This window comes from Ruditapes philippinarum, unplaced genomic scaffold, assembly GCF_026571515.1.
Source record: "Ruditapes philippinarum isolate M1 unplaced genomic scaffold, ASM2657151v2 ctg5451_1_1_1_1, whole genome shotgun sequence".
Lineage (NCBI taxonomy): Eukaryota > Metazoa > Mollusca > Bivalvia > Venerida > Veneridae > Ruditapes > Ruditapes philippinarum.
Window position 1 is genome coordinate 8816 of NW_026852084.1, and position 14191 is coordinate 23006.

The 14191-nt window shown below is 32.3% G+C and overlaps 2 protein-coding genes across 2 annotated transcripts; both read right to left on the reverse strand.

Annotated features, from left to right (window-relative positions):
• Positions 1-240: 240 nt before the first annotated feature.
• LOC132748788 (carnosine synthase 1-like) lies at positions 241-2482 on the reverse strand. Its single transcript, XM_060738428.1, has 3 exons — positions 2211-2482; positions 1167-1253; positions 241-767 (listed from the first exon to the last, which is right to left on the reverse strand). The coding sequence occupies exons 1-3, from the start codon at positions 2434-2436 to the stop codon at positions 289-291; spliced, it is 792 nt and encodes a 263-aa protein (XP_060594411.1). The 5' UTR covers positions 2437-2482; the 3' UTR covers positions 241-288.
• Positions 2483-2747: 265 nt separating this feature from the next.
• Positions 2748-7960, reverse strand: LOC132748812 (carnosine synthase 1-like). Its single transcript, XM_060738454.1, has 3 exons — positions 7455-7960; positions 5033-5249; positions 2748-2869 (listed from the first exon to the last, which is right to left on the reverse strand). Exons 1-3 carry the CDS (start codon positions 7539-7541, stop codon positions 2748-2750), a joined length of 426 nt encoding a protein of 141 aa, XP_060594437.1. The 5' UTR covers positions 7542-7960.
• Between the last annotated feature and the right edge of the window lie 6231 nt (positions 7961-14191).

Consider the following 14191-nt stretch of genomic DNA (forward strand, 5'->3'; position numbering starts at 1 on the left):
CAAACCTGATGGATGAGCGTTGTTGATCGGTTTAGACGACAAGATCAATACATACCTATACTATTCCCCTCGGCCTAAAATGATAGAAATCTAGTATCAAATTTAAGGGAATGCAGTATTGCATAGTATTGAAATCATTATTTTAAGAAACATTGCTTCAAACGATTCAAACAAAAGCATAAAAAAGTATAAACTACACTAAAGTAAGATCTTTATTTTAAATTTATTACTATGTGCCGTGTTTATACATTTAAAATTGCATACTTATATGTAATTTATCAAACGAATCTAAAAGGTCTGTATAAAATCTTCTACTCGATAGTCTTCTTGATCAATACCAAGCTCTCTGCATACATAAAGTAACTTCTGCTTGGCCTCATCTGAAGTCGTGCCAGTTACAGCAACATTTCCGAAAGGTACCTCATAATGTGACAATGTCTCCTTAAGTTTCCGGAACTGAAGGAAGAAAACGGCGTCATTTTCTATCATTTGAAAAAGTTTCTGTTTACAGTGGTCTTCTGTCAGAAGTTTAGCATGAAGAGAAGGCATGACCATAACGCCCATAAGTATTTTGTTTGTTGTGAGTTCCGGTATTGTAGGCTTTATGCCACAGGCAACCATCATTGAATAAACCATAATATCAATTCCGTACAACTTCTGCAGCCAGTCTCGTAAAACGTATCCGCTTATTCTAGGATTTATTTCCAATAATTTCGGCCCATTTGAAGTCCATATGAATTCAACATTGAACAACCCATCCGTAAGCCCTTTAAACACAATGAACATAATTATAACATCGTTAACATATACTGTAATACTTTAAGATAATTTATATGATAAAAAAGAAATTAATCGGGTATCGTACATATTAATAAGTATAATAAAGGAATCAATAAGCGTCATCGCTTATTTAGACTATTTGTCTATCCAGCTTGCTTACGGAACATCGGTGGTTCTACTCAGGTGCCCGTTCGTGCCTGAAATAATGCACGGAAGGGCACCTGAGGTCTTCCTCCTGAGGTCTTTGTTTGCAGAAAAATAAAATTAAAGCCTTTGTTCGAATTTCTCATTTGTTTCAGTGAAACAAAAAATTAAGAAAATGACGTTCAGAGATGATGATGAAATATATGTTTTATCTGTCGGCCTGAAGAATAGAACTACATTACCTATTGCAATGCAGGATCTAAAAGCGGTGTCTGTAATCCGATTCTTTTGGTCATATGGAAGATATGATGGCATCCGCTTAGCTGTGGCTGGAGTTAAAAATAAGAAGCGATATAAAGTTTTATTTGGATGCCAAGCAGCCAAATCTTATATGACTATGATGAATAAGACGCATTCTGTACTGCGGAATTACACTTTTTATTTTATAAGACCTCAATAAAAATACAAGTCTATAAAAAACATTCACAGACAATTTCGACCTATTTTATGTACTTTTTCTTCTGTTTGTTTGTTTGTTTGTTTGTTATGTTGCAAACTGTTTTAATTTGCATTTACTTCAAATAGAAAGATAATTTTTCTTAATGTCTATATACAACTCATGGGGTGTACCACTGTCTTATTTCATGTAATGAAGGTTATTTAACCGATACTTAATATCTTGGAACAAGGCTCAAAATTATATCTTGCGTAAAACACCTTCACCGTATACGCCCATTTACCACTAGATGAAGGCTAGTCTCGTGACGACGTTGTCAATGAAAGAGTGCTAAATTTTCAGAAATATCTGGCACTTTATGTTTTATGATAATGTTTATGCTTTAGGGTTTCTGTTATTGATAAATGTTTATATAACGTTTATTTAGGGTAACACTAATACATATATTTGCAAACAAAGCAAGCAATAAATGATAGGGCTTTGAAAATATTCGGGGATATTTTATTGTCTCTCAAAAAGGAAAGTCAGATTGCGTAATTACATTTTTGCTTTTGGTTAAGTCGCTTTTGAGTAATTTTTTTTCAGATATCTATTATCTCAGTTGGTGCTAGATGAACATGTATAAAAATGAAAACTGCTTATTGTTAGATCGGGAGATGAATCGCCTTTTTCATTGTTCCTCCTTGAAAGACTTAATGCAATCGAGCCTGCTTTAACATCATTAGTATTAATGTCTGTGTTTTTTTCTATTTGCAGATTAAATAAAAACAATCCAAGAAGGCTTTTGTAGATAAATATGGATTAGTTAACTATCATAAAGTTTTATTACCTACAAAGCAGTGTTGTCGCACTGTTCCACTGTCAGTAACAAATGCCCACACAAGCTTTCTATCATATAAAATGATATCAATATTATGTTCTGTCCCTTTGTAAAACTCCATCACTGTCATTGAATTGCCATGACTCAATCCAAGCCCCGGATAGTTGGAGTCGGAACGCAGACAACTAGTTATTCGTTGAAAATGTCTCTTCATATCTTCTTGACATTTGACCATGCATGCACCGATACCACATGCACCATTATCTAATTTCAAAATTGCAGGAAATCTAAACCTTAAATTAACAACGCACTCTTTATATATGGCATCAACATGTATGTTTTAAAATTTTGCAGTATACCTATGAACAATATCGTTCAAATACTTGTAAAATGTTTTTATTATAAGATATTCTAAATTTGAAGATGACAGTCATTAATGGTTGAATTTTTTTTAAAGTGTGAACGTTACTTACCTATTATTTTACATTGCTAGAGTGTATTTATTTTATTTAAATCAAAATCAAGTCAAGATATAAAAAAAATGGTTTACCTTCCTGGTAACATATCACAGTCCGATACGTTTTTAAGATGTAATGAGTCATGGAGTCCTAAAGCATTTTGCGTTTGCGATTTGGAATTCGCTATCACGGCCGATTTGTAAGTCAATCCTAAAAACGTAAACAGAAACTTTTGATTAAACACATTTTTAATTTTGATGAGTATTTACACGGAATAGCATTTAATTAATGTAGGCGTTTTGCATTCTTTATTATGATGCAATTACGGCTTAGAATTTTATTTTGATATGTTGCTTGTTTGTTTGTTTTATTTTTATGGTTTTTAGGGGGGTTCTTTTGTCGCATCAACACTGTAAATGTCAATTTGGGGCTCAAGCTGTACTTCAGTTGCTCCTCCGTGCATTATTTTAGGCACAAACTGGCATCTGAGTCGAATCACAGACGTATCATAGGCAAGCTTGATAGCTTCCATGCTAAGCGGGATTCTAAACCACAGAGGTGATGGGTTATTGGTTTGAAGTCAACAATATTACCTACTCAGCCACGTACAAGAAATATCTTTAAATAAAAACTTGCTATTGTTAAGAATCATACGGTTTTAAATGCATCCTTATAGATTTTTTTATAAATCAAACATATATATATATACATGTACTATAATTAAAATCAAATGCAAAAAAATGGATTGAGTAGACAGCTAGATGCTTTTGTAAAAACTCTCTCCTTGAAATGAAACAATAGCCATTAATGATAACATTCGTTTAAAAACAAATTTTTGTTTGATGTTATTCTAAACACTCAATATTTATCAAAGAACAATCACTTTGTTACATTGTACTATCGCCATATAAAACAAGAGAAAGTGTTAGGTTTGCAATTGCAAGTAAATTGATATTGGCAATTAGCTATATTCTTTGCCTTTCAAATTGTAAACATCTGAAAACGAAGTGATGTGTTGTTTCGATTTCACCACAAGTGCAAAGGGGACTATTTATGATATTTTTTAGAATAAGTGTTCGTTAAATGAACAGCAATGATTTCTAAGGCGCGTATGGTGGATTTAAAATTTTCACAATAGTAAAAATGAACTGGAACCTTCCTTATATCCTTGTTGAGTTTGGATTTAAAATTGTTAAGAGTTGATACATTTCACTTTTTAAGAGATAAAAGGTTCCAGTTAGTAAAATTTTGAGAAACAAATGTCTGTTAGGTTGTTTGCATTTTTAAAGTTATAAGTTGTTGTACTTCCGACATATTTGGTACTAATGTTGTAAGAAAAGAGGGCAATAGGATATTGGAAATTTCATAGAAAAGCTTCGATCTCTGTTTCTTTCGTCGTTTTTAAGATGGTTGGAAGCAGGTTTCTTCGTACATATTTTGGAAAGCCACAGGTTTAGTACAACCACAGATAATACGAAGAGCTTTGAGTTGGACTTTTTCGAGTTCTTGTTCGTCGTAGTAAGACAAATCTTCCCAGGCACCAACCGAATTTTCAAGCAAGGGTTTGGTGACGGCAGTGTATATGATCTCCAAAGATTTTCGAACAAGGACAAATTTGAGACCTCTCATGATACTTATTCTCTGCAAAGATTTTATCTTTATGTTTTTCATGTCCTTGTGCCAATTTCCGTCACTTGAAAAGGTCACATCCAAATGCTTATGACATTTTACTTCTCGGATTGGACATTGTTCATATGTAGTGGGTGGATGAAACGGTTTGTTTACATTACGATAAATAAGAAGAGACTCAGTTTTTGCTGGGTTGAAATCGACAAGCCAATCATTAACCCATTTCGAAACTTTACAAAGGTCAGAATTTAAGATATTAACAGATACGTGTGGCTCTTCGACAATAATGTAGAGGCTAGCATCATCAGCAAAAAGTCGAATGATGAATTTATATCCTCAACAATGTCATTGATATAAATACAAGAAAGAGTAAAGGGCCAAAAATAGAACACTGTGGAACACCAGAACATATTGGTAAGACTTCGGAATACGTACCAGAAAGTATAACACGCTGAGAGCGTCCAGAAAGATAATCCTGAAACCAGCTAAGAAGAACACCCGATAAGCAATTTATTTTAAGTTAATGAATGAGGCAACGGTGTTAGACTCAATTGCCTCTGAAAGATCGCAAAGAATAGCACAGACTTGTTTCCTTCGTCTAGAGCTTGACAAAATGTGTGATAAATAGAAAAAACCAATTGATTGGTCGTTGAATCATTCTTTATAAATCCAGATTGCAAAGGTGTTATGCTATCATAATAAATGAAGAAATAATTTATAGATTGGTTATAATTAAAAATGTACCTCTTAACTCCAAAGATTCAGTAACTAATGCAGCTAAAATACTGCACTCATCATTCAGGGGGAGACAACCGTCTGGTTTTATTCCTAAACTATGTATTAATTTTTCAATTTGGCAAGCATGCGCATGGTCCAGTTTATGGTCGGAGAAATCATAATGAATAAAGGAATGAACGCTATCCCTTGCAATATGATCCGGATCTTGCTCCACAAGAATAATCTAAGTAAAATAACATAAGAGTATATAATTGATTGTAAACATAAATAAAACAGGAATGTGATATCAAAGTAGTACATATTCGATGTAATAATAAATCTTGAATGTAACATTTAACAAGTACAAATTATTCGAGGGCCGTTCAAAGAGTAATAGGATGAAACTCTATTGTTCAAATTTCTTAAATAATTAGCGTTTGGTAGAATAATTTTTAAACGTCGTTTACGATACTTAATTTATATGATTATGTGTATTTAGTGTGTTAACGACGTCAAATTTATATATAATTTTCCTTAAATAAAATAAAGTTATGTGTGGGATACATGTATAATTTATAAAACTATGGTGGCCGATTTACGCCATGTCGTATTTTCCCTTTTTCGCCTCAAAATAAGAAAAAGCGAAAACACGAAGGGACGACAACAAAGTTGGACTTTGTCGTTCGTCTCTTCGTGTTTTCAGTTTTTCGCATTATCAAGACAACAAATCGAAAATACGACAGAAGGAGGGCGAAAATACGACACATAAAATCTATCGTATATTCGTATTTCATCTGTCGTATTCTCACTTTCTCGCGTTCAAAATACAAAAATGCGAAAACACAAAGAGACGACAAAGTATTATTTTGTCGTCTCTTCGCATTTTCGCCTTTTCGGATAGTTACATATTTGCATTGTTACATTTTGGCATTGTTGCATTTTCACTTTTTCGCATTGTTACATTTTCACATTGTTATATTTTTGCATTTTCGCGTTCCGGTGGTACATGCGCATGGAGACATCGATTCATTATTTAATAGTCCTATATAAGATATGTTGTATTCACTTAGATGTATAATTTAAAAGTATCACCCCTCTCCTTACACATGTAAAATAATTAAATAATATAACTGTAATGCTTTCAGATTGTTTTGAATCAATTAATGCAACAATTATTATAATAAATACAGTATTTGTTCCAACCATCTTTAGATTATCAGTTTATTTTGCTGACGGGTTCGACATGAGATTTATGATAAAGGCACTGCCCGCACACATCTTGAAATAGATATGTCTGGGAGTGAGGTGTTTTTTCAGAGGAAAACATTTTATAATGTCTGTTATTCTAGTACTAGAGTTTTTAAGGCATACTTTACCTGATTACGTAGAGTGCATATTGGATAAAGTTCATTTAAAATTTATATAATAATATGTAAAATCATCTTTATTCATTAATACATGATACCATGTTGTCAGGCGTTCCTCGGGTCTTTAATACAAAGATCTCTTGATGGTTATTCTGTCTTCCCCATATTTCACGAATATCAATAAAAGGAGAACAATAAAAATTCATAGAAAAATTCAATAAACATATTGTATTTAGATCATATTGTATAATACTGTGCTGCTCTTAGTTCGCGGTACTTAACGCATGGAAACAATAAATAAATGGTACAAAAAAAAATATCATTAGCTGTAACGTTTAGGTATTTGTAGATTGATGTCTACATGTGCATGTGCAACCGGAACGCGAAAATGTAACAATGCGAAAATGTAAAAATGCGAAAATGTAACAGTACGAAAAAGCAAACATGTAACAATGCGAAAAAGCGAAAATACGACAGATGGAATGCGAATATACGACAGATTTTATGTGTCAAATATTTGCAATTTAATGGAATATGAAGCCTTTTAGACCCAATACTTTTAGCCCTATTACTTTTTGAGCAACCTTCGAACAGTGGCGTAAATAAGTATTTTCTAAAACGAACCGCATTTTCCCCTATCTAATATAGAAGGACCGAACGTGTGTGTTATTATGCAATAAAATCACAGTTGATATTCTATATTTAAACATGTAACGTACCCATTAGACATGTGACGTAACCATTAAAATGCGACGCGCTGAAAATAAGTACGGATACAAATCAGGCAAAATTTAGCTTGACATCAGGTATGGCAGAATTTATTTGTTGATGCCGTGTTAGAATCGAAATAATTTATCCAAATCAGTGAGTGATTTTATCATGTTTGTCGTTCGGATGCGCTTCATTGTATCACTCGGGCTACGACCTCGTGACATGATTCCTCGAATCCGAACTCCAAACAGTTACTTTATTTAGCGATAAAATCACGGTGTCGTAAAAGCGGCACGGGTATGTGATAAATATTTTTAAGCAAAAAGATCATGTGTACATTTTACAAAAAACAATGGCAAATATGTGCAAACCTCTATTCCATAATTTGCAACGTCCAACCACATATTTCTTAATGCGTACAATCCTCCACCAAATACTATTATTTTCTTTCCTTTCATCAGCTTGTGTTCAGACAAGGTGTCAGTCAGAATTCTTTCAGGTCCTTACATTCAGTTTTCAAAAATAATATTTTCTTTAGTATGAAGTAGTTCTGTTTTGAAAGCATTTGACATTCATTTCACATGTAAATCTTGTTTCCAGATTTTAAAAATTTTGCTTTTTTAAAACAACCGAATGAAATTAATTGCAAGAGAAACGATCCTAAAAGGTTTTTGGAACTGATTTCATGAATTCGTTTACCATATAGGCAACTGCCTTATTTACAAGACATAATATTTTAATTTGTCATACCATACGAATCATCATTCCTTTTCAAATTCATCTTTGAACAGTTTTAATTTACGTCGTCACGTTTCTCACTTGACTTTGGGGTCTAAGATACGAACATATAAAAATCATTTTCAACATAAGTCTGACACACCTGGGGAGTAATACTACATGTTCGAAAAATAAACATGACCAAAATCTATTTATCACAAATATATCTCTAAAAACTGATTTTACAAACATGTGAAAAACCTATGCTGCTTAAAATTAAAGAATCTGCATTATTGAAACATAATGAAAATATCCAATGTTGCGTAATGATTAATTTTTAATCGCATATAAAAAGTTTGTTTGCACAATCATTAATTTATAAAAGTGACACTATGTTATTTTTTCTCTCTCTCATGTTTTAAATCGTTAAAGTTCATAACTATGTTAATTTTTGCTCGTTGAACAATATAATATGCTTGCCAGAGATTCGCATAATTTAATGTTATTCAAAACTCACTTAATAAGTTCAATATTGAACCTACACACATTCATTTTTCTGTTTACTGAAACCGAATATGATTTTACAAACTTACTTTTCATTGCTTTTATTGTTTTTCATATTATATTTGATATGTGATACTTTTAAAAATGCTGCCAATAATTCATATGATTACAAAATTTATAAAGTTGAAAACGTAAAAACAAGCAATACGGATACCTAAATAAATACAGTAAAATAGAAGTTGTCGGCATACCACGTGCACCAATTAAGGGCAAATGACATTCATGAAAGGCGCGCGGGAATGACGTCATGTAAAGGGCGCAACTCGTTTTACACGAATAGTATAAGGGTATAAGATAGGATTTTTAACAGGGCTGGGAATCAAAACTGCGTCGTATCCTACAAAATGTAAACAAACGCCGCCATCTTGGAGCGAAAAAAGTATGTTTTTGTTTATAACTCTTTTTGTTGGAAATGACTGAAAACAAGATATATGTATTAACACGCTACACTATTTTCCGTTTCGTTCGGTATATGTTGCTTGCACAACTATTTTGTAAAACAAAAGTTATAGCGAACTTGCAACTCGAAGCGGGGCAGAATTTTTATGAAAATGTGTGGATACGACGCAGTTCATATTGCTTTATCTATCGTTTTTCCTTCAAATCAATTATATACTCGTTTTCAGAGTTCACCATAAACGTCAAAACATAATTTTGCATCATTTACTAAACTTTCATTTAAAAGAGATTTTAATTTTCCAAGAAAATAATGAATTTTACGAAATGATACGACGCAGTTGAAAATAAAATATGATACGACGCAGTTGTATTTTCATTGCAGGCTGAATATGGGTTAAACTATTTAAATTATGTGCTAGGTATGCCAATAACGTCCTACAACATTTCTTGTTTACAACTTAGGTCAATAGCAGAGGTCACTCATTGGTGTCATAAAAATGAATATGTAATACAATTCTATTAAGGCTGCATTTTCGGTCGCATTTTTAGTACTAATCATAAGCATCTACAAATTCCGAAATGCTGTATCAAATGCAATATACATTGAAACACCCATATGACAACATGTTCTTGTGTTGCCTTAGCATGCTTATAAACTTGTTCACGTGAGTTCGAAATGGGAGTGATTACTATTTTTGATACAAAATTCAATATTCCAGTGTAACCTCCAATGGACCCTGTATTAATCAGGAATGACTTTTTTTCTTAAAAAAAAGAGAGAAAAATTACAAATTTTGAAAAGGTCTCTCGCTATCGGGAATGTGCAAATTGCATGCCTGTCGTTGTTACTTGTAATTAGCAATAATTTCCGTCAATTATTCCGTTACTTTAATAATATTTTATTGCATATTTTGTACATGATTAATTTACACAACCTAACATCAATATCTTAAGCATGAATATAATGTACATACAAAAGGGTTGGACCAAAAGTTATACCAGCATTATCTAAGGTCCTCCCCTGAAGGTCTATATCTTGTTGGCTTAATGGTAACATAGTAAGTAAATGTGGTTTTAAGAAATTCTGTTATTACTTATGTCTTTTACGTGCCGATTTTATTGTATTCATTTTCTTAATAATGGACGAGGACAGATGAGCTTTATTATTTGAAACTGAACATTAAATTTTTAAAATTATATTATAAATGGTTAAGCTACAATATATTTTTGCAAGTAGGTTATGCGTTCCGTTTAGTCATTTTATGTTCAGCGCGCGGAACTTTACCCGTGCGTTTCTTTATCGCCGATGAGGAAAGGTCTAAGGAATGTATTTTCTATATTTGCACTTAAGTATAAATCTTTCTCCATCAAAAACTTTTCAAAATCGAGTTACATATGATACAACTACAAATTATTTTGTAAAAAAAGTGTCCGTTTTGCAAAGGTATTTAACGATATGCACCGATAAATTTGATACAGATATAGGCAGGCATGATCTTTCAACTGTATTGAAGAATTTTTTACAATATTGAACAGAAAATTTAGGTCAGATTATCGCACCGAATTTTCAACAGACTAGAGACATGACATCTTAACAGACCTTCATGTATACTAAAGTGGAATTTTTATTTGATAATGAATTGCCTGAAAACTTAAACAAAAGTTTTCAGAAAATGACTTCACAGAGGATTACCCCCTGTTTACATTAAAACTTTCTCTGCTAGTCATACCGAAATAAGAAATTTCAATTTTATTCTCTTTATAATCATTTTAAATATTTGTAATCTTAAAACTTCACGCCAGAAGTTAATAAAAAAGCTGCTTATTTGTACAGCTGACGTTAACAAATTTTGTTGAAAAAACAAATCAGACAGGTGTGTCCAACCGAGGCCGAGCTGTTTATGTTTACTGAATTCAAATCACTTGAACTGAACTGCTATAAATTCGAAAACCACCAGGGACTTTTTATTCTTTTGGGTGGAAAACCTATCAAGCTAGTTCCAAAATGTCGACGGTTCTCTGCAGGTACAACATTTTGCCTGAAATAATGCACAAAGGCGCACCTGAGGTCCTCGCCCCTAGTAAAGCTAATGTGTAGAGTGAAAGTTTGAAAAGAAACCTAAAAAAAAGCAGTTATTACTCAGAACACGCAGACCCACAGTTAACTTAGAGTGTAGCTAGCCAACATAAATTCAAGTTAATAGTTTTCTACATTTTTTTGCAAAAAAAAATTAGGGATAATATTGAACATACAGGAAAATATAATAAATTATTTCAGATATTATGATCAATAAGGTAACATGTTCATGTTTAACTGAAAAGTAGCTTCCGCAATGTAAACTTTCAAATTAAATGTTATATTGGACATGACACATTGTATTCTAAATAATCAACAGATCATTGCTGTACACCGCAAATGATCGGGGTTTTTATGTAGCGCAAGTGATTATTCCATAAAATAGAAATATATTGCCAAAATTACCCCTGTTGAAAAGACTGCCAAAAATACAACTGCGTCGTATCATATTTTATTTTCAACTGCGTCGTATCAATTCGTAAAAATCATTATTTTCTTAGAAAATAAACATCTCTTTTTAATAAAATTTTAGTAAATGATGCAAAATTATATTTCGAAGTTTATGGTGAACTCTGAAACAAATATACAATTGATTTGAAGGAAAAAAACGATAGATAAAGCAATATGAACTGCGTCCTATCCACACATTTTCATAAAAAATCTGCCTCGCCTCGAGTTGCAAGTTCGCTATAACTTTTGTTTTACAAAATAGTTGTGCAAGCAACAAATACCGAACGAAGCGGAAAATAGTGTAGCGTGTTAATACATATATCTTGTTTTCAGTCATTTCCAACAAAAAGAGTTATAAACAAAAACATACTTTTTTCGTTCCAAGATGGCGGCGTTTGTTTACATTTTGTAGGATACGACGCAGTTTTGATTCCCAGCCCTGTTTAAGCACCTGCGTAAACAGTAGATAATCCTTTAGGTTATGCATGAAACAGTAAAAATTCACGAATACAGACTAAAAGAGTCTAATATTTCTTTGTCCCAAACATTAATTGATTGGTTTTGTTCGCTAAAATCGGAACTGCATATTTGTGCGTATGCTAGTGTTACTTAAGGTGTTCAATAATTTCACAGTAATGGTTTGGAAAGGTGTCAACAAAACAATTTTGGAAATTAAAATCTTACCTGATTCTGTTCAATAAGCGGAGAAAGCACAGTGTAAAATGCAACGGGCGATAAACCTTGTCTTAAAACATAAATTGCCTTTTGCACATATTGAAAATATTAATATACATCGTTAGCCATTTGCTAATTACATACCATACATTTGCGTGTTATAATCAAGTGAGAATTAAATGGGAAACATACCGCAGCCGGTTAGTGAGAAAATTACATAACGATATATCAATATATATAAAACAGCTGAAGAAATTGGATGCTGCAAAGGTTGATTAAGCAACATTCGAATAGTGTTTGAAGGACAAAACATTTGATTCATATGATGAGATGAACTACACGAAATAAACACGAGGAAGAGCTGAAGAAATACAAACTGTTTATTTCACATTACCATTATGTTTCCAATTATACTGAATTGCTAGTTTTTCATTTTAGTAGTACCTATAACAAAAATATTAGACTGAGGTGTTTTGTTCATTAGAGATCTTTAATGCATAAGAGATCTTTAAATGATAGTTAGTTAGATCTGTTTGTAGGATGCGTTTATATTTGTTAACAGTAATTTTGACTTAACATGACGTAGGAAAGTACAACAATATACTAAATCTTTTGAAATAACAGTTTTTGTTCACTTTTGGTTTGATGTTTGATGTTTGATGTAGAGTTTTCCTTTAGGACGTTTTGACAATGATCTAAAACGTGGTTATTTCAACCATTTTTAGAAATAGTTTTAAGTAAAGAAAGTTTATTCGGTATTCATTTTCTTTTTCTTTCCTTAGAAACAGATAATAAAGGAAACACGTGTAATTAAAATTTAATAGTAAAGCTAAACATAAAAGGTCATATTAACCCACCACTCTTTAATAATTTTATTGCTTGACTGTTATCACGCCATGCTTGTGCCTTGAAAGCAATTGCTTGCGGTATTTTGTCATTGTTCGGGCATGAAATCGATATGTTTTCCATTCGTTGACAGGTGATAGTCGTGTTAATATTGCAGAATGTTATAACATTAGTAATTAATATTTTATAATACATTGGGGTAAAGTAACTGGTGCGACTCCATTGATGTTTTTTGACAGGACGTGACTCGATATTGTTTTCGAGATTAATTTTCCATTTCATGTAAGTTAGGACAAATAGCTTTGGCAGTAAAATTTCCGATTATTCACTTACACCGTTCTTTTCCAGAAAAGTTATTGTTGTTGTGAAGCATTACACAAATTGAAAACCGTTGCAACGCTATAGATCAACTATAAAGGGTCGCTTTTAATAAAAGGGAAAAGCACGGACGAAGCGCCATTATAAACATCACAACACAGAAAATTATAGAATATGGAAACAATGGTTTACAAGAAAGGGCGACATTCATTAAACGAAACTCGCATTAAAAACCCAACAACACAGGGCCACCGACAAGGAGCCCAGCAGGACAAAAAACAAAAGCAGGACAGTACAGAGGACCAGTGGTGACTACCAATTTCAGACTTTGCATTTTAGACAATAATGTATGGTATATCAGAAATGTTAAGTGTAAAGTCTGCAATCTGAACTGTAAAGTGTTAAGTCTGAAATCTGAAGTGTGAAGTCTGAAATCTGAAGTGTGAAGTTTGAAGTGTGAAGTTTGAAATGTTATGCCTAATATCTCGAATATGACAAAAGAGAGACTGAAAAATTAAACAAGGCCAAACATAATAATGTTAAGTTATATTGGAATATGTTGAAAAAATGTGCTGGCGTAAGACAATCGAATATACCTGTTGATGTTTTTAAGAAATATTTTGAATCAGTTAATAACCCCGATGATCATTTTTTCCAACCTGATGAAGATGTACTGTTTTTATTGAAAGATATGAGCAAAATGAATTTAAGATAATGTTTCAAGAATTAAATGGCCAAATACAGGAGTGTTGTATTTTAAAAGCAATTAATCAACTTCAATCAAATAAAAGTAGTGGACCAGATAAATATATTAATGAATTCTTTATACATGGCAAACATATATTATTACCTTTCTTATTGTCGTTATTTAATAAAATATTTACTTCGGGGTATTTTCCTGAAAGTTGGTCAGAGGGATATGTTGTTCCATTACACAAAAAAGGCAATATACACGATGAAAGCAATTATAGAGGAATAACACTGTTAAGTACCCTAGGGAAATTATTTACGCGGATATTGAATAATAGGTTAACAGAATGGGCGGCAAATACAGTGTTTATG